The sequence below is a fragment of the Ciconia boyciana genome, chromosome 2, assembly GCF_034638445.1.
Source record: "Ciconia boyciana chromosome 2, ASM3463844v1, whole genome shotgun sequence".
In the NCBI taxonomy this organism is placed as follows: Eukaryota; Metazoa; Chordata; class Aves; order Ciconiiformes; family Ciconiidae; genus Ciconia; species Ciconia boyciana.
This window is the reverse complement of record NC_132935.1, coordinates 63,824,289-63,846,357: the sequence shown is the minus strand read 5'-3', so window position 1 is coordinate 63,846,357 and position 22,069 is coordinate 63,824,289. Positions and strand designations below refer to the sequence as shown.

Sequence of the window (22,069 nt, the reverse complement as noted above, 5' to 3'; positions counted from 1 at the left end):
TGTTTGAACAGATCAGGAATAATTGATGAATGCTAGAAATTGCTGTGAAAGCTGGTATTTTATAACCACAGGGAGGATTAGCACACATTTCTCGTAAGAATGAAAACTGATATAAATTACATCTCAATACTGAAATGGGATACCCTATACAAGATATATGTGTGCTTATATATATGTATACACACATACGTATGTACATATAAATGTATATCTATAAGACGGCAGTGGAGAAATAGAGAACAAGTGAGCAGGTGTAAGAGGTCTTTCCCCCATTAAGTAAAGTATAGTTTTACTATTGTTCTGCAGTCAGACGAAGATAATTTTTTTCTGCAGTAGGTAAGGGCTTTCCTGAAGAGTGGAATAGGATAAAAATGTGATATATGTACATTGCATTATATCTGTATGGTCTATCATATCTATATATGGTATATTGTAACATATAGATGGTATACATATGATAGGCCTATATGGCATAAAAGTAATGATTCATGACAATAATATGTTGGAAGCCTTCGGTGCTTTCCTATGACACATTTACCTGACGTGCTTCGCTTTCTGGAAAACAGCCATGGGTATACAATATTGCATATAATCAGCTGCAGGAGGTTTTTATTGCATTACCTGTGACAAAGCTGGCAAGCACTGAAAGATCCATCTGAAGCAGGCTGCTTGTGTTAGTGGAGGAAAGACAAGTGAGGTGCATATTTATCTCCCCGTTCTAAGTGAAATGTTATGCAGAGATGGACTATGGACTATCTCAGCAGCTTCACAGGAGAGGCTGGGTGCCAGGATTTCACAGGGCCTGTTATGCTCTGGTTTGGGCAGGAGCAATTGGTCTCTAGGACACAGAGGCAGCTCTCTGGTGTGTCCCAGCTATGGCCAGTTGCTGAGTGTGGGTATCATGGCTCTGCCTCTTCCCATACCTCCCTCTCTCATGTGTAATCTTGCTCCAGCAGGACAATAGCGTGCCTGTGCCAGCTGGACCCCAGGAGCTGCTAATACAAGAAGGTCCATGAGAGTGAGGAGTAAGAGCCCATCTCACATTGCCCACCCCAGTTCTGCATGGCTGCATTTGAGTCACTGACTAGTCCAAAATTCTTGTCTGCGGTTCTCTCACTGGCCTTTTGCTGCTCATTTTTGCTTGGTTCCAGTTAATTTCTGCACGTTTTCATACATTTCCTATCAGAGGTGTAACACTTTCTAGGAAGTAGCTGGCAGTGAAGGTCAGCCATCTGCCTGGTGGCCATGGAAGTGGCTGATGCTATATAAACAGAAAAGAGCAGGAGCCACCCTGAAGATGAAGTTTGCCTGAGGCGCTAAAGTAGTCAGGTATCAGCAAGACAGAAGTGCTCTAAACAGCTGAAGAACACCAAGAACAAGGACTTGGAGCACGAGAAGGAGTAAAGGGTCAGGTGCCTGAGCACCTGGGGAAGGGAGGAAGAGAGTAGAGAATGAGAGAAAGACTTGTAAAGGGACATAGCCAGTGCAGAGGAACTTCAGATATGCATTTTCTGCACTCAACAAATCTTTAGAATTCAAACCAAGCCTTTAAGTATGCCTTCACCAAGGAAGTAGGCGACCTGTTTTAGCAGGAATGGAAACTGCATGTTCCCCAGTAGGAGAGGAAATGGCAAGACATTTCAAGACAACACATTTATAAAAAGTGGTGGATACTGTGAGAAAATTTTAGCAATGCCGAGTGACCGAACTCTAGTAATTTTTCATTCCACTGCAGGGGTGGAGCAACCAGTAAATGAAATTAAAAACACTAGAAAAAGTATTCCTTGATATAAGATATTGCCATCTGAATGTTACTTCGTGTATTGCTGTTAACTGTTCCATTTTGTAGAGATCAATACAAACAGCTTCCTTAATTTATAGTATTTAAAAAACAGGATACATGGTGAAAGTAGAATTCACTTAACTGCAATTTAATTGAAATATATTCTTCTGAGTTATTCTGGAGGATGGGAATGTTGGAATATAAGTAAAGAAAGATTACTGTAAGAAATAACATACTAGAAAAAGGTGAAGCAAGCAAAATGAAACTTAGTATACCAAATTTCATATGCTAGTAAAAATTGTTTTACAAATATTCTTTTCAGAGAGACCAGTTGCAAAGCATAACAAAGAATGAAAATGTACCATAATACACTACCTGAAAAGGCTCATTTAAAAATCTGACCAATTATTAAACAGTGGCAGACTGCTTAGTAGCACATAATTCTCAAACCATAAGAGCTTTAATATATTAACAAGGTGAAGTGGTGAGTCTTGTTGCTACTAGGATATGCTATGTTTGTGTACTTTATGCAAATCTGGAGAAGCTTTTTAAGCAGTTGTTCTGTGCATGTAAAAAACTAGCTGAAGTTAATAAGACTATAAAGAAGTATAGCCTAATACAGTGAAGTGGTTTTTTGGTTATTTTTTCAAGTGAAGATGCATATAGCTGGGTGCTGGATATGTTTACTGGCTTTTTATGCTATTTCTGCCCTACTTCACCTTTCTGTATCATTCTCCTGAAGTCTCCAGAGTATGCTTGGCAGTTTGATTATGTATCATGTGTCTATTGAAAATATTACTTGCCTTCGCTGTTACTGGAATATTTGTTGTTGCTTGTATTATCAATTGCTTTTAAAATGAGTGGGTTTTCCTATTAAAGTCATATAGAGTTGAATATCAAATAATAGCATTTTATCCTCACCCCTGGTTCTTTTTCGGTAGATTTAAAGAGTTCTTTGCAAAGGGCAATACCTCTATTACATTTATGAGAGAACTTAGCTTGTATGCAAGCAACATTTCCTAAAAAACTTTCTTAGGTTTCTAATAGTTTCCACAAAATACACTTGATTTCAACCCTGTTAAATTATGAAGATATATACCATAAGGCTTTGTTTAGAAAAGCTGAGATTGTGGCCAAATTGCTTGAGGAAACATAAAAAGATTAATGATTGAGTTCTGCCTGGCTCCCAGATTCTCACTTCCTGAATCAGTGTAGCTGAGACATATCACAAAGATGACACATATTGACTCTGGGGAGGGAGCAGCAATTATTTGCCTTGTTATTTTCCATGTCAAGCAAGTAATAGACCAATATTGTGCCAACCAGTGAAAGAAGAAATTTCTAGTTTGTCTGTCCTTCAGCTTGAAGGACTGTTGTACATACTTCTCAAAGACGGGTATATATTTGGAAATTAGGACCTTACTGCAAAGAACAAAAATATCTAGATCTTCCACTAGATTCTACTTTGAAGCAAGACAAAATACCAGAAAGTATAACCAGTGCTCAGTTTCCATATTAATGCCCTTCCAGGGAAGTGGCCTATGGATGACCAGCTCCAGAAAAATTATTTTGATGGTAGTGTTGTGTAGTCTTTCTCCCACAAGGTAGAGCAAAGGTGTTTAATGTTTGTTTAGTCATTCTCAAATGTCTGTACATGTTGCCTTTATTGTTTGTTTGTTTCATAGATCTATTTGCGATTCTTGGACTACGAGATGCAGAATTCCAATGAATGCAAAAGGAATTTCGTAGCTGTCTATGACGGAAGCAGCTCTGTGGAGGATTTGAAAGCGAAGTTTTGCAGCACTGTTGCTAATGATGTAATGCTGCGGACAGGTCTTGGTGTAATCCGCATGTGGGCAGACGAAGGCAGTCGAAGCAGCCGATTCCAGATGCTCTTCACATCTTTCCAAGAACGTAAGACCCTAATCAATGCGTCCACCTTTCAGTTTGTTAAATGATACAAGTCCCAAAAACTCTTAATGTTTTCTTCATGCAGAGTAGTCACTGAAGAATGTTCCCAAACAAGCTATGTAAATATTCAGAACAGTTTTTATTCCAATCATTTATAGTGTGCAATAACTTGTAACACAGTAGATAGAGCACATGATTCAGGGACAGGAAGACAGGTACGAGTAGTCACAACCTGTCCAGTCGTATGACCGTGACTTTTATCTGATCCCCAGGCTAGTGAGCCGCTATGTCTCAGTTTTTCCTTACACAGCATGGAAAAGAATACAGCTCTGAACGTTTTTATCAAGCCTGATCCTTTCCTATGAATTTGATTTTTTAGATCTCATTATGATAGGCGTTTGAAAAATACCTTATGATTATTTTATCACAGATGGTAGGTGTGTTTGTGCATATTCCAGAATTCATATATCAATAAACATATATGTCAGATATTGTTAAGCAAATAATTTAGTTAATTTTTTGTAGTAACAGAAGTTTTCTAAAAACCTTACATGATATTTTGGTTAATATTCTCTCTATGTGCCTTGCCTGTATTCATACGTTTATATGATTTCTGGACTTAGATAATAAGCAAAACAGCCTTTGAAAGAAACAAAAGGTAGTTCTAGCCAGTTTAAAAAAACAACCAAACCACCAAAAAATCCTGAACAAAACCCAATAATCCCATTCACTGAAAATTATTTACTCAAGTAATCACCTGTTAAATATATCAATTCGTTTGGTTTGATGGAAATAATGCATATTTGGTACCTTGAGGAAGGAGTATACGCATTTATTTTCACATGCTGATTCATGTTCATTCTTAATGTATGTTTTGGTTTGTGCATCACATGTCTGACAGGAAGATTTCTGTGCGGCTGTCAGTGGTTGGAATGAAGGCGCAATCCTACCAAACACATTCTTCATCTGTATTCTGCGTGTGTGTACCCTGCAATGAGGCTTTGAGACTCTGTTGAGAACGGCCTCTGTAATTCCTTAATTATGGCTCTGATTAAAAATTTCTGACAGTCTACATGCCTGAAACTGCATACAGCACTCTATTCTCACACTGCAGCCTTAGGGTGGATTGTATTTTTCTTGTCTGTAAATGAGGCCAGGGTCTAAAAGATATTGAGAACCCTCAGTTGAGATGATACTGCCCTTTTCTCATTTCTGCAACTGGAGATGTCTTGAATATTCAAGATCTGATTCATTTTTTTCACAAGGCATCCTGATCTGTTACCTTAGAAACAACTGCATAGACACTGGAGGTTCACAGCATATAAAGAACTGGAGAGTGAAGCACTATGATGACTAACTTGAAATGAAGGTTTGAATAAGTGTGTGTTTGCAAGGCTTTCATATTTTAAAGAAAAATAAGGAAAAATGTGTTTTTTTTCTCTTATAATATTCCTAATATGTTTACCTGACATGCTACATCTTATGAGCTACTCCATTCTTGTAAACAGACAATAGTTTATACTGCATGGTATTCTGACTGGGAAGTTGAAAGTATTACCATGATGTGTTTTCTGTAAATTTATTCTGAACAGTCATTGCGCTCTAAAAGCTGAAAATTTATTAAGGGCTAAATTGTGCTTTGAGATGTGTATACGTAGCCTGCTCATAAATAGTAGAAGAAACTGCATCTGTGTTTTTAATGCTGGAAACTGACTTTAAAGATTTAAAGGTGATGCAGATTGTACTTTCTGTGCCATGTCAGCTGTCCATAAGTGCTGCCCTATGCCGCAGACTGGTGCTGGCTGTCAGGAGTCAGCTAGAGCAGATGTCTGGTGTGCGCATTGCGAGACACAGCTCATAGCATGTAAACCGCAACGTCTTTCCGCAGCGTGTGGGAATAATTAGATCATCTGCATGGAAGAGAAGGAATGTCAGACCTCATTCAGGGAGATGTGCATCAGGGAACAGACACCTGTGTCTCTACTCGGGGACAAAGAAAGAGGAAAAAAGCTATTTTGTTCACCTAGAGCTGAGAAAGAAACAAAATAGAAGATGACATTTATGTTGTGGATATGTGCATGGGAAAGAATGACAAAGTAAAATTCCTGTATTTACTGTTGCTGTGGGAATGACCAGGAGGTGTTGTGATCTGCAGCTCCCCAAGTTCCTCTCCTTAGTGTGGAGCTAAGTTGTTGAGATTGTGAGTCTTCCCTTCCACAAGGCTCTGTGAACTGGAAGTGGTTTTTTTGTGGAAACAGGTTACTTAGCCCGAGGAATGTTTTCTTTCTGTGTAAGTCTGTTCAGTTTTAATTCTTCTTATAGAGCCGTTTCCTGGGGACTTGACATTTGTGTAGAACAGAGAAATCTTAAAGAGATTTCTTACATGATTATTTTCATACGGTTTGATCAGTGTGCTCCAATTACATTTGAAATATAGATGTCTTTTTGTTTGCCTCTAAAAAGTGGTCTTACAAGTTTCCAAACCCCTAGCAGTGATGCTCTGCAGAGCAGCAGTGCTATAAATATGTCTGAAGGAAAGGCATACAGTGCAAGAAGTTGTTAAATTTCCTATGCCAGAAAATTAGCAATGATTCTCACATCATCAAAATAGTGGTAGAGCTCTAAGTAACACTTAATAACCAATTAATTCTTAATAGCTGATAATTTAGAGTGATGATCTGATATTTCGTGATGAGCATTATGAGCTATTCCAACTATCATTATGGGGTTTGTCTGCTTATGTCCTTACCTTCTTAATCTTTAATATATCTTCTAAGCATATATATCCAATCATATTTTTGTGTATGGTAGTCACTGCCTACAATAGATTTCAAATATCCAATAAATTAATTTAAGAATCAGAAAAAGGAAAACAAGAAAGCTGGTATCATCAAAAGGTGTCTGTTCATCTGGTAAGAAGACTTGAAAAATGAGTCTTTGTTTTTTCACCCGCTGACTAACTGTTCATTTCATTTTCCATGACTGTGAGAGTGATCTCCAGCCTGATTAATGACAGACATGCTACACCTACAGCTTCTTCAAAGAGCTGCTCCTGAGCAGACACACCTACGCTTTAACCTAAAAGCAGATTTCGTAGAACCAGGGCATATGGGATAAGAGAAAATCCCTCTGTATGCACAGCAGGCAAGATGTTCGTTCTCTCACCTCTGACTGCTATTTGGTAGCACTTCTTCCTTCTCTGTCCATAACCCTGCATCACAAAGCCCAGACCAGAAAAATACCATTCCTTCTCTTATTTTGTTGCCCCTTTGAGCTCTATGCCTGTTTTTAAAGCCCTGTCACACGTGGCTTTCCTAAAGGAACACAAGTTCTGTCATTCTTATTTTCTTTTTATTAACAAAACTTGCATTTGGATAGAAATCCAGGGCCATGTTTAGAAGAGTAGTGCACAGCTTTATCGAGTAACAGCACTCAAGTCCTTGTTTACAGCCAGAATCCCTGAAGATGATCACCTGCAATTCTCTAATGGGGAAAAGGCGCTGCAGGTATGCAGTATTAATGACTGTGTTTATTGTGGTAATGCAAAGGGAACTACTTAGGGAACAATAAAGTGATTAAGTGCAACACATGTGAAGAGATGGCTTCCCTTTGCAAGGACTTAGGAGTGTAAATAGATTGCAGCTTTGCTAGTTTTGCTGCCTGCTTCCACACTAATATATAAAAAAGAAAACACTGGGATTGCCTCCTTACTGGTGAGCACTCATCTGTGATTTTCTTCCCCTCTGTGCTATTTGCAGCTATCTCTAGTGAAAAACCCGCACTGGCTAAGCATCCCAATGACTCTCTGACCCTGAACAAAATAACTGTTTGAGGTGCCTAGAGTGTATAGCTGAACACAGACTGGAGCTCTGAGCACATGCTCCTGAGCTGCCATTCTCTGGTGAGTTCGTACATCAAAAAAACCCCATGAAACCCCATACAAGTGTTTTTTAAAGACTAGATTATCGATGTGTATCTGGTATTAACTAGCCGTAAAAGTTACATTTATCTTGAACAGAGCTGTCTGAAGGTGGCTGACAAAGAAAATTCAGTATTAAGCACATTTCAAGTTTCTAATAGCTGTATTTTAATAAGATTTTTTTTTCATTAGTTGCAAATGAGAAGTAATTTTAGTTTAGGTAGTATACTTGTAGTGTACAGAACTAAAACCTTCTTAATTTTATAATTTTAATAAAGTAACTGAAACAGTCTCTCAGCATGACTGATGAACTGTTACTTGGAGAGACTGAGTGAAAACTTCTTCCTCTGTTTCAAGGATGATTCAAGGAATATCTGAAGAATTTCATTTTTCTTTCCCTTGTGAAGGAAAGATAGATCTATTTTTCATTAAGGAACAGTAGGAAAATCTAAATGATCTATACTTAAAGAATTCATGTGCAGAGCATGATGCAATGAGCTATCTTGAGTATGTGAGGAGTAGGTGTGAAATGTCTAACGAGTTCAGTGTAAAATATTTCTCACATCTAACTATTGTTAAGATTTTAGAATTTTCCCATTCACCCTCAGCAGAAAGCAAGACCTGTCAAAAATGTATGACAAGAAGGGAAGGGGAGAAGAGAGCCTAAAAACAGCAAGTAGGGTAGGACATTCATCTAAGATTAGGGAGTCCCGCACTGAAATCCCTGTCTTGAAACAGGCTCAAAGGGTAACTCCACATGGTTCAATGAAGTACGAAGCAGACACCCAAGCTAGCTTGCTCAGAGCTAGTTCACACCCTAGAAGCAAAGGAGTTGCACTAACTCTGCGTGGTGCTGAGAAACAGTGTAAATACACTGGGGAAAGCACTGCACTGAAGTCGAACAGCCAGGCTTCACGACAGGTCCGTAACAAGGCAGCTTTTGACTTCATCTTGTAAAAATGTTTTGACCTGGCCGTGTTTGTATTTTATACCCAAAGTATCCTGTAATGCCCAACAAAATGATGCTCAACACGCACAGATAATGTATTTTATTATTAATGTCAGAACATCACAATAGTATAGTAATTATTAATAACACGCAGAATATTTAATTGCTATAGTGCTTTATAAATATTGTTATAGTATAAATGTGCATGTATTACTTGTGATCATTTATTTTATTGTCTCAGTGAAAGCAGTCTTTTTTTAAAGATATGAAATATGACTGCTTTTGTTTCATGTTACTTTGTAAACATGGCATATGGAAGAACTATTAATGCTCTTTATGTTTCTCTGCCCTAGGGCTAATCAGTATTAAAAGAAGTTATGATCATTTAGCATTAATAAATGAAAAAGTGTTGATTATTGGCTCCATGTGCATTCCTAAAACCTTCCAATATTAAGAAAATATAGGCAACTCCATTGGCTTAATTTTTATAAATTTTGAAAGCAGTAACCTTCAAATACTAAACTCAGGCTTTTTTGAATACTGTGATGGTAACCTTCTGGAAATATGATCATTATAACAATCTCCTAACTTGTACTAGAAACAAAATATATTTACATGCCAGATAACAGAAATAGTGTTATTATTATAAGATCTTTTTGAAGTATAGGTTTCCTAAACCTCAAAAAGAATCTGGGATATCATGTCTATTCCTGTTAACTCACTTGCTTATATATCTTCTAGGATAAGTGCACCATCTTGTGTTCAGTATAAATACTTCTTGCAAAGCAGAAGATGTTACATTATAATTAATTCAATAACTATAAAATCTGTTTGTATATTAAGATACAAGGTATACCTACACACACCACACAAATTTTTAAGAAGAAAATATTACCATTAAAAATAATGTAGAATGAAAGTGTTTGAAGTTTTTCGTTTTGTATATATTATTTTATATAAACTATAATTTTACATAAAAATAATTATTGGTTGAAATACAAACTGGAAAAAGAACCTTTAATAATATTTTTTTTCTGTAATTGGTGATTTAATTTAAATTATAGTGTTTTCATGCTGTAAAAATCCAACAATTTATCAAAGACTTAAAGTTATTAAAATACATCAGGTTGAATTATATCTATAGTTCTAATTTGCTCGCCTGTGCTATAATCATTATGAATTGTTCATTTTGCTGAATATGCTATCTCACTTATTTCTAGGCCGATACCTTGGCAGAGCTTGACGCAAGGCAGCTTTGGGACACAGGAGAAATAACATAACTATGCATTCCCAGCTGTTACTTTTAATCTAGTTATGAAGCCACCTTTTCAGAGGGTCACAATAGGGTTGAGGTTGGAAGGGACTCCGGGATATGATCTAGTTCAACCCTCCTGCTCAAAAGAGGGTTAGCTACAGCAGGTTGCCTAGGACTGTGTCCAGTTAGGTTTTGACTGTCTTCAATGATGGAGACTCCACAACCTCTCTGGGAAATCAGCTCCTGCACAGTGTTTCACCAGCCTCAAAGTAAAAGTCTGTTCTTGCATTTAAGGGGAATTTCCTGTATTTCATTTAGTGCTCATTGCTTCTTGTCATGTCACTGGGCACTGCTGAGAAGAGCCTGGCTCTGTCTTCTTTACTCCCTCCCATCAGGTATTTGTACACATTGATGAGAGCCCCTCAGAGCCTTCTCTTTTCCAGGCTGAACAGTCCCAGCTCTCTCAGCCTCTCCTCGTATGTCAGATGATCCAAGCCTTTAATGGGCTTTGTGACCCTTTGCTGGACACACTCCAGTATGTCCATGTCTCTTTTGTGTTGAGGAGCCCACAACTGGACACAGCACTGCATATGTGGCCTCACCAGTGCTGAGTAGAGGGGAAGGATCACGTCTCTCAACCTGCTGACAATGCTCTTTCTAATGCAGCCCGGGATGCTGGTGGCCTTCTTTGCCACAAGGGCACATTGCTGGCTCATGGTCATCTTACTGCACACCAGCACCTTTTCTGCAAACTTGCTTTCCAGATGGTCAGTCCCCAGCATGTACTGGTGCATGAAGTTATTTCTCTCCGGGCACAGGACTTTGCATTTCCTTTTGTTGTTCTTCTTGAAGTTCCTGTTTCTCCAGCCTATTGAGGCCCATCTGTACAGCCACCTAACCACTTGGTCTATCAGCCAGTCCTCCTAGTTTTGCACTGCCTGCGAACTTGTTGAGGATACACTCTGTCCCATCATCCAGGATATTAATGAAGAGATTAAAGAGTATTGGCCTCAGCACTGACCCCTGGGGTACATCATTAGTGACTGGCCTCCAGCTGGACTTCATGATGCTGATCACAATATTTTGAGCTTGGCAGTTCAGCCAGTTTCAGTCCAACTCACTGTCTATTTATCTAGCCCATATTCATCAGTTTGTCTATGACGATGTTATGGGAAATAGGGTTGAAAGCTTTTCTTAAGTAGAGAAACACAACATCCACTGCTCTCCTCTCACTCACTAAGCCAGTCATCCAATCATAGAAGGCTGTCATGTTGGTCAAGCATGATTTCCCTTTCATAAATCCATGCAGACAACACTCTTCTTTGTTCTTCATGTGTTTGGAAATGGTTTTCAGGATTATTTGCTCTGTCACCTTCCCAGGGATCGAGATGAGGCTGACTGACCTGTAGCTCTCAGGATTCTTCTTCTTGCCTTTCTCAAAGACAGAGGGACATTTGCTTTCTTCCAGTCCTTGGAAACCTCCCCCGATCACCATGAACTTTCAGAGATAATCAAGAGTGGCCTTGCAATGACATTAGCCAACTACTGGGGACATCACACCAGGGCCCATGGGCTCATTTCTGTCCAGTTTGTTTAAATATTCCCTAACCTAGACCTCTTCCACTGAGCATAAGTCTTCCTTGCTCCAGGCTTTCTCCCTCATCTCAAGTGCTTGGAACTCCAAAAGGCAAATCCCACCAAAAAAAGATGGAGGAGAAGAAGGGATTCAGTACCTTAGCCTTTTCCATGTCCTTTCTCACCAAGTCTCCTGCCCCATTCAGCATCACACTCACAGTTTCCCCCATCTCGCTCTGACAGCTGACATACCTGTAGAAGTCCTTTTTATTGCCCCTTACAGCCCTCACCAGATTCAACTACAGATGGGCTTCAGCTTTCCTAGCTGTATTACTGCATCTTTGGCCAGTGCCCCTATATTTCTGCTGGGGTCATCTGACCCTGCTGCCACCTCTTGTATGTGTCCTTTTTATGTCTGAGTTTAGTCACGAGCTCATTGTTCATCCATGCAGACAACTGCAACCTTCACTTGATTTTCTGCTTGTCAAGATAGACAACTATTGAGCTTGGAAGAGGTGATCTTACAGGATCAACCAACTCTCCTGGAACCTTTACCTTTCCAGGACCACCTTCCATAGCATTCTTCCAAGCAGACCCTTCAACAGTGAAATTTTGCTCTCCTGAGGCCCAGAGTTGTGATCCTGCTTTTTACCTTATTCCCTCTTTGCAGCACCCAGAACTCCACCATCTCATGATCACTGCAGCCAGGGCTGCACCTGACATTCACATCCCCAACCGGCTCTTCCTTGTTTATAAAAGTATGAGGCCCAGCAGAGCTTCCCTCATCAACTCCTTGATTACTTGTATCAGGAAGTTATCATCAATGCACTGTGGAAACTTCCTGGATTGCTTGTGCCCTGCTGTGTTACCCTCCGCAGATATCAGGTGGTTAAAATGCCCCATAAGGACCAGGGCCTGCAAACATGAGGCTTCTTCCAGCTGTCCGAAGAAGATTTCATCTATTTCTTGTCCCTGATCAGGTAGTCCATAGCAGACAGACACCACCTACAATATTGGTAGCTGTGGGCCAACACTGGGCTGCCCACTAATCCTGACCCAAAAACTCTCACTTGGCTCCTCACCCAACCCAAGGCAGAGCTCTGTGCATTCCCGCTGCTCTCTCATGTAAAGGGCATTTATACAGTCATGGGGAAGACTGTAGACTGATAAAGTAGGCCTTCTGCTGGGTGGAGAGGTTTGTGCTGCTTTATCTAGTTGAAGCTAATTATAGCAGTAGCTTCCTGTTGTGAAAACATCCACAACCTTTCCTCATGTTTAAACATCTACATACTGAGACATTGCCATAGGTGATGTTCAAGACTTAGGTTAAGCTATCAAGTGTTGCTGCCACATATCTTGTCTGCTTGATACCACGCCCATCCTGGGTTCTGTAACAGCTTCAGGAAAGCATCAGGACTAGATCCATCCTGCTGTAAAAGAATCCTGTTTACTACCAGTTCATTTATCTTTTTGCTATTAGTAGAATGTCCTTGATACAGCATTCCAAGACCCCTTTGCTGTGCCTCTTCAAGGGCAAAAAACCTAATTCCTCCAATGTACAATGGGACTGACAAGTTTTCAGCTTGCCTTGATGATTTCATTCATTCCAACAAAAAGCCTTCATTAGAGTGGGAAAAATATATTGATTACTTGTCCAGCTTAATCACACCAGGTTCAAGGGACTACAGAGAGGACTTGACTATACTAATTTTGTAAACATGAACAAGAGGGGGGTGTTTGTCATTAGGTTTAGGAATCTTACATTTGGATTTCTCTCATGCTAAGTTTGCTGTACTTACTCTGAAATTGCTCTGCCTCGCTATTCATCTAGTTTTGACATTTATTCATATACTACCTCTTTCCTCCATAGTTCAACAGCACAATTTAGAGAAACTGAAATTTTCTTTCTTTTTGCTTCCTTTCTCTTGCCTTTCATTTCCAGATCCCCCTTCCATCACTTTGCATAATTATCCCTTCTTCTTAAATCTGCAAAAAATGTCTTTTGTACTGCTCTTTTTTTTCCTCTTATTTCTGAAACATTTCCTAATATTATTCATTTTATATAAAATCTCTTGTCATTCCTTTCAGTGCAGAATGCCTTAAGTGTCATCTATTTCTGCTGTGCAGTTCTCTCTTTCTTCCTCTTCCTTTCACTTACTTTACTACCTTCCTTTCCTACTTACCACCACTATACTTCTAAATTCCTTTATTTTTTGCCTCACACAACTGTCCTTCCTTTCTTACATTGTTCTCTATTCTTTTGGGGGTAGTTTTTCCCCTATAAATTCTTTCTTTGCTGTTGCATTCAGGATTAAATCAGACTGATTTTAAAGTGGCAAGAGCAAGTCATAGACATCTAGGAGGTTCTGCCTGCTCAGACACAGCACTCTGTCCTCACCACTTCACTTCTAAGGCCTTTCATGCCACTCTGCATGTTTTTTTTGTGTTTTGGTGTTTTGTTTTGTTTTGTTTTCTTCTTTATAGATTTATTAGCATAAACTTTCCTAATCCTGTACTACTTCTTTTTTCCCTTGTTCCCGTCACTTCTTGTGCTTTCTCCATTTGTCATTTGGGTCTTCTTTTCTTGTGTGCTTCCTACTTATTACCATGTATTTTGAATGGGTGGCTACTTAGGTCTTCTCTAGGTTTCCCTTTCATAAATTCTCTCCCTCTCTGTTTCACTTTTTTGCTTGGAACAGGCAGTGAGACTCTTGCTGTGTGTTGGAAAGAACCAGTCCCAAAAGATCCTTGCCTTGCCCAGAAACAGGTATTTCAGCTAGAGTGTGAAAGAATGATAGTGCCTCTGGTGGGTTCCCTATATGATGTGTCACATCATGATGTGACACAGTATCCTCCAGGCTCAGCCCTCACTGTCCCCAGATGACAGCAACAGATAGATAAGGACTGTCCCAAAGCACCCTCCCTTGCTAATATGCGTGTGTGCTCTTCTGCTCTTTCTATCCAGTTTAAAGTAAAATCCTTCCTGTAACAAGCTTAACACCTGACTAGAGTCACTGCAGCTTAGGAGATGGTATACCAGATTTTTCCAAAAATTGAACAGTGGGCAGAACCAGCCTGGCTGGTCAGTCTTCTGCATTGGCTAAGAGATACAGTATGTGTATACTGTTATATCTGAGTGGATGGTTGCATATTTGGGGGTGTGTACAAATTTTGGTGGCATTTACTATTTGTTTAACAGACCATAACTGCTCTGAAGAAGCCATTATAGTCAGTTATGGATATCTGAACTTAAACACTTATTGAAAACTGGATTTCTTGACATGATATATGGAGTCATTAAGTTCTACAATATAAATCTTTTGTACTGTCCTTAGTTAGCAAACCACTGAAGCAGTCATCTGCTCTGTGCCAGCCTCTGCGCTATGCATATATGTTGTCATAGGAACTGCTTTTACAGTTGCAGAGGAGAAAAATTGCCATGAAGCATCAAATACTAAGTATCAATAATATGAATATCATAACTCTTTTTTGATTAGTTAAGGGTCTTAGGTTATTTTTTAACTTTCCCTTAATAATATTGGTTTTGGGTTATTTTTGATAAAAAATACATAAACAGTTCATTTTTACTGATTTAACACTGATAAAGTTTGTAGCTCTTTTTCTAAGTGGAGGAAGATGTTCTGGTTTGGTTTTAATAAAAGAAATATGAGAAGTAATTTATTTTTACTATGTTATATAATTGTGGAGTAGTATCTTTACAACCCCAACACTGAAGGATCTCCCAACACTTGAGTAAGTAGTACAGTTTAGCAGCATGGACCATTCCTTCTGATGGCTTCCAAGCTGCTTCTTCACAGTAACAGTATATGGCCTTCAGTAAAGCCTTCATTCTGCAGCTTTAATCTGCATGATTCTCCTAGACTATGGGCTTCAGAGACACTAAAGACTGTTGCTTTTTTTAAGCTTCACACTTTTGATCAAAGGGGTACTCTTTTGCTGTAGCCTTTCTTATGACCAAAAGGTTTTAAAAATAATTTTATTTTCTCTGTGTATAAATGTTCAGGCGGCGTTGATGTGGGCACTAAAGTACATATCTTCTTTGAGTCACACAAGTTTTCTTATAAAACCGGAGTTTCAGCAACAAACTTTAAAACAAATTATTTCCTATACACTGGATCTGGCTGGGATAGAGTTAACTTTTTTCATAACAGCCCATAGAGTGTTGTGTTTTGGATCTGTGGCTAAAACTGTTGATAACACATCAATGACCCTCTACCAATGTATGGGGGGGCAACCCACTACAGCTATGAGACTCAGACTATGGGAAAGTCCGTTAGACAGAATTGAAAATCTCTTGCCACAGAATAATAAACAGTGTGTGACTTGAGTGGTCTCAATGCTGCATGTCAAATATTAAATATGCTCAAGGAACCCGTGTTGTACAGCTTTTTCCTATTAGAGATTACATGATCACTCCTAGATGTGTTTGTTGTGGAGAGCTGAATGACTTACTACTTAATATCAGCTTTTTCTCTCTTGTTTTTAGCCCCTTGTGAAGCCAACACATTCTTTTGCCACAGTAATATGTGTATTAATAATACATTGGTCTGCAATGGACTCCAGAATTGTGTGTATCCTTGGGATGAAAACCACTGCAAAGGTAATGTGTAGAATTGGAAATGTCAAGTCATTTAGACTGCGTGGGATACAGCATATTATCCTTAGTTTCTTGTTAAGTATGTGCCAGATGGGTCAAAGCTCAGGAAGAGTAATTCAGGGAAAGCATACATCAAGCAATAGAGAAAATGAAGAGAGGTAAAAATACTGATGGATTTTACTTTCAGTGTTTGCATTTGTTTTGCTTGGTGTTGATTTGTGTTGGTTATGTCCTTCTGGCAGGCTTTCTGATCACTTGGTCTCTGTTTTCCATACAATCTAAAATGTAATTAAAAGTCATATTTTGGTTCCTTTGTCATAGTTACCTTTGCAATGGAATAGCATATGGGTAGCAGATGTCTTTTAGCTGTGTGCCATGCCCATAATAGCCCAGGTGGGCTAAAAAGCCAAGGTGAAGTGGAATTAACACTGAAAGAAAGCAACCAAATCTACCTATAATCAAGTGAAATTGAAGAGCATGGAACAAGCACAGGAAATCAGGCATAATGTCTATTTCATAGGCAGGGACTGATGTTCCTAACCAGGTGCTGACAATGGTTTCTAAATGTTGCTTTGTGTTTCGGGGAAAAAAAAAAATCAGCATCTGTGTTGTCTTCAGGGAAAAGAGCTTAACTAACTTATGTTGCAGGCTAGGGAGACAGTTCGCTTCCCTTCCGCCCCCCTCCCCACCCCCCCGCCCCGCTACTGCAGATTTGTTCCTGGAAACATGGGATATGCCAAATTTAGGAACCAATCAAGAAAAAATTCAGAATGAGGTGGATTAGCAGTCAGCCCATAAGTCTGCTGAAGCCTGTAAAATCCTGACAAGCAGTGCAATAAGGTAAAACACAAATGAAAACATATTTCAAAAGAACATAGCAGAACTGTGGCATGGCATAATATTCTTCAAAGAAACTAAATATACAATTGGGAAATAATTATCTGTTCTCTACTTCTTCAGCACAGAGGAAAACAGAAAACCTTCCCCACTCTTTCCTTTCCAGAATGATTTTCATCTTTCATTTGCCAAGTATCTTTTTATTGGGTCTTGTGCGTTCATCCTCTCTTGTTTTTCTGACTAAAAAGAGGTTTGCTGATTCCAGCAAAAAGGTTGTTTGCTGCTGTGTTGCTTTTCCTAACTCTGCTACTTCCCCAGAGTTTGTGCCAGTCAGTTAGAGAAACTCCAGGTGAATCTACAAGAGTAGGCAATGGGGAGTACTGAAAAGTTCATTTTTGGTATCTAGGAGATTATGATGGATGTTATTGTTTTGGTGTCAATAACTTTCATTTCAAAGGCTTTTTATTAAGTCCTTCGATATGTTTTAGGTTGCCAGGAAAAATTACACTAAACTGGGTGTTGAAACTTAATCACAGTTGTCGAGTCTTGCTATGCCTGTGAGAGACTGATGCTAATGCTTTCAGCTTGGATTTCTGCAAGGCTCAGTCACCGTCACATGTCACATGTATCTGCAGCCATGTGAAAGCAAATCACTGAGAAATATACACAAAAGTAGGGTGAAACTGGTTTTCTTTTTATTATTTTACTGCCTATTTTCTGTTTTTCTTCATTCACAATGCTGAATTTGCTGGCTAACTTCCTAGGGGCCCCCAAGTAAAGGATAGTAGGTAGGATCAGCTTTTGGATTTTTATGGGTGTTTAGAAAAGTTCTGGTAATTAATAGGTCAGGAACAAAAGAAATAACTTGCACACATTTTTTTTTCCTTTCTGAAACCTCAGTTTGAATAACTTTTATATTTCCTCCTGATTTAGCTTTTTCATTGAATACTGCCAACAGTCCCAGTCAGTTCATAAATATTAGCACTTCACCGAAGTTCCCAATGCAAAGAAGAATTTCTTTTTAAATCCTGTAAATTCTCGCTCTTTCATTGGTCCTAATGTCCTAGTTGCATATATTTACTGGAAGAGACAGGAAATAATGAAGAGAACATCTGTAACAGTCTTGGGGACTTTAGCAGGCAAATGGAGTTCAGAGGTGACACTAAAGCCATCTGCTTGTTCTGGTGGGTGCTTTTTATAAAAAATGTAAATAATCCTTTCATCTAATTAAGCTTGTAATATACCCTGAATAAATCACTTTCCAAGTGAATAGGCACACAGAGGACCTCTGTGTTGTTTATTTGGCTTTCACGAATACCTGATTTCTTTCTTTTTTCTTTTTGTCAGTGAGATTGATTATGTGAACTCAGACATAGACTAGGCTCAGCTTTGAAGTAATCTGTGAACCCATCATGATTGTTTTTATTCTTGAACTGCAGTTAATGTTGTGCTTTTTTTTTCTCCTGTTACACAGAAAAAAGAAAAGCTAACCTATTGGACCAACTTACCAATACCAGTGGGACTATAATTGGGGTGACTTCTTGCATTGTGATCATCCTCATTGTTATCTCTGTTATAGTACAGATCAAGCAGCCTCGTAAAAAATTCGTCCAAAGGAAAACAGACTTTGATCAAACAGTGTTCCAGGAGGTGTTTGAGCCTCCTCATTATGAGTTATGCACCCTCAGAGGGACAGGGCCTACAGCTGACCTTGCTGATGTTGCAGATGACTTTGAAAATTATCATAAACTGCGGAGATCATCTTCAAAATGCATTCATGACCATCACTGTGGATCACAAGTGTCTAGCATTAAGGGCAGCCGTAGTAACCTCAGCACAAGAGATGCTTCTGTCTTGACAGAAATACAACCCCAGCCTGTAAAACCACTCATTCAGCCCATGAACAGGAGAAATATCCTTGTCATGAAGCATAGCTACTCACAAGATGCTGCAGATGCGTGTGAGATAGACGAAATTGAAGAGGTACCAACCACAAGTCACAGGCTGTCCAGACATGATAAAGCTGTTCAGCGGTCAGTATCAATAGATTTTTGAAGACTATTGTGTAAGGACTTGATTGCCCAAACATATTCACTTTTTATTCAGTAAAGACACATTTTCTTTCTTCTTTATTTATTGTTTAAATTTCTGTTTCCTGATAGTACATACCATGATATTATCTCTCTCTTCCTGTCTCTCTCTTATCTCTGCTCCTGTTTCCTGAACGATCCTGTATCTCAGTTTTACCTTTCTACTTTATATCTTTCTTTTTCTTTATTTTACACATACTCACATGCATACACACACAGGCCAACAGAGAACAGGTACAATTTTTAAAAAACAAAGAAGATTTTGTGTGAATCTAGTTTTTGAAAGAGCCACATACATGTGGTTTCCCTGTAACTGAGGTAGCCTTGAGTATCATCCACTGTTGGTCTAACATCTCTAAATCAATATGTCAATAAATAAAAAATACATGTATCCATTTTGATGCATGGCACCACAATGAGAAACACAGTCCTGGAGTAAGGAAACCCCTTTTCTCATGAAACATTATCTTTTATATAATGAATGACAGTATTTGCAAAACTTTACTGTATCTGTTCCATTATTAATCACAGTATCTTGGCTTGTCATATTAACATATATATATATATATCAGTTAGAACATGAGACAGCATAGTGAATAGAGAATACTCATATATTTACATATAAGAATGTAGTTAAAAGGAATCTTTCTAATCAATAAAAAAGTCAAGCATGATATTTTTAATAAAAGAGCTATTCCTACTGTATATTGCACTTTGAATGACTGTAAATATGAATGATTAAAAGTTTACAAGAAAAAGAAAAAGAAAAGCAGAAACATTTATGAACCATTTATTTGAAAAAGAACACAGAAATTTTTTATATATGTTTGTGTTTTCTCTTGCATGCATTATTTATGCACTTCTTCTGACTGTTTACATGCCCTCCATATTTTCTTTGCACATTAAGGCATTTCTGTCTCTTAAAAAAAATAAGTTATTAGATTATTTTAATCTAATTGCATGCCAATGTAAATTACTTCATGAATATTTATCAGATTATCAAGGTGTACTGTTTATTAAGTATCTATATGCATATATTTCTTTTTTTCTATGCAAACATTATTATTTTGAATGAAATAGCCATAACATTCCAGGTTCTGCCTCATTGGGTCTCTAAGCAAACATGAGTCTGAGTACAACACAACTAGGGTCTAAGAGACAAACTTGAGGTAAGTAAACATACCTATACAACTGAACCATCTGTTTCTTTCTATTTTATTTGTTATATTGCTAAAATGCATGTTAGTTCTCAAGTTATATGTCACCTTGTATGGAGAGAGCCAGGTTTGACTACTGAGAAAACTAAAAGACAGATGACCATGTTAGCATTGTAAACTAAGCAAAATCTATTAATTCCTTATTCTTGACAGCACTATAATCATCCCCTAGCTAAATATATTCTTCATTCCAAACACATTATAAAGACAGATGCTTTGCATGGCTCTGGTGTCTCATTTATTTTTTTATTTAGGAAAATAAAATTTAGAGTCCCAGCATGTGAAATAGTATGTAAAACTTGGTAATCTAACCCAAGCAGGAAGATGTGGAACTATCTGTTTTCAGTTCATTTTATTCTTTCAACCTTGTGAAGTGTTGGGGGAAGGGTATGTGGTAGTACTGATAAATTTAGAGATTGTGTAGCACTAATGTTAACATTTGCAAATTAAACTTCCTTTTTTGAGTCTTTTCCTAGGCTTTTCATTTTGTATAATTTGTTATCAACATTTAATCTCAATAAACATAATCTTAGATATTTATAATGAAGTTATAGATAGCTGCTAGTCTGTCTATATGTATATATATAAACAGATATATGTATATATACATGTTTATATGTGTATGTATGTACAGCAATTTTACTGGGAAATAATCCATTAATGCTTTTATTGCTTCTAGATAGTTTAGGTAGATTTTTTCTGTATTTCTCCTCATAGAGAGAACATATTTTAACTTTGTTTTGCTTTCAGACAACTATTCATGCAGTCATGCAAACTCTGTATGGAAAAATCTATAGTGAATTATTTCAGCTGTCTGAATGAGAGAGTGGACATGTTTCTAATTTCATTTCATTGCCTTTATCCAAACCTAAGAAGTACCGACATATCTTACTTCCTTAGCAATATATTCCCATTCCACAATAATATGTTTCTTTTGTAATTTGGTTGCTGGCCACCAAGTGCTCCTTAGTTTTTAAATACATTTAGAGATTTGTTGCAAACTTGAAGAAATTAGCTCCTAACTGAGACTGTCCCTTTTTTGTTTTGGGTTTGGTTTTTTTTTTTAATCTTAGTTTTATTTCAGTTTATATGTTTTATGTCTGTTATTTACTTGTATGTTTTGTGATATGTGGAAGATTTACATTGAACTTTTGTTATATGTACGTTGTTTTCATTATATAGACTGCTTGAGAATAGTGCGCTCCTGGGTGATTTTGAACATGCTACAATGAAATGTGAAACTATCGTCCTTGGAAACACCAGCTAGAGGTTTTATGGACTCTCTGACCAGCTATTCTCATATCATGACAAAATTCAGCAGTGTTGAGTAAAATTACTAGAAGGCAATAAGACTTTGGTTATTATGCTTATTGGTCATTTCTCTTTTTTTTTTTTTCCTCTCTTCTTTTCATTGCAAGTTAAATTCCCAATTTCAGGAACAATTTATTGAGATCAGGTATTTAGCCACTCATCATCACTTCAATAGAAATGTTTGTTGGATAAGCATCTAGCAATATGACTGAATTTGACATTGAGAAAATAATCTGCATGTATGTTACTGAATATTTGAGTTGGCAAAAATCCCTTTAGTAGATACATTGTAAAAAGCATGCATTCATGATTGTTGCTGTTACTGTTCCATTTCTGTGTCATATGCTTGCTACTTGTAACTTTTTATATAAAGATACATAAAAAAATGTATGATAATTTCTTACCTTGACTTTAACGGCAATGTTTTCTTTTACCCAGTTTACAAATCTTGTGTAATTCAGAAGATTAATCTCAAAATGTAGCTTCTAGGAACCTGAAACCCAGATACATCAGAGAATCAGCTGTCTCTCATCCCTCACTTATTGAAAAGCAAAATACATTAATTTTTTAAGATTTAAATGAATTCATAATACATAAAGTTGAT

At 37.8% G+C, this 22,069-nt stretch overlaps 1 protein-coding gene across 1 annotated transcript in view; it reads left to right on the top strand.

The window, feature by feature from the left end:
• NETO1 (neuropilin and tolloid like 1) overlaps window positions 1-21,493 on the top strand; it is a 66,876-nt gene extending 45,383 nt beyond the window's left edge. The window contains exons 7-11 of the mRNA XM_072851321.1: window positions 3,469-3,697; window positions 15,900-16,013; window positions 18,322-18,880; window positions 20,032-20,106; window positions 21,337-21,493. Coding sequence (XP_072707422.1) covers window positions 3,469-3,697; window positions 15,900-16,013; window positions 18,322-18,880; window positions 20,032-20,092 — 963 coding nt within the window. The 3' untranslated portion in view covers window positions 20,093-20,106; window positions 21,337-21,493. The remainder of the gene's footprint in view (window positions 1-3,468; window positions 3,698-15,899; window positions 16,014-18,321; window positions 18,881-20,031; window positions 20,107-21,336) is intronic.
• The last annotated feature ends 576 nt before the right edge of the window (window positions 21,494-22,069 follow it).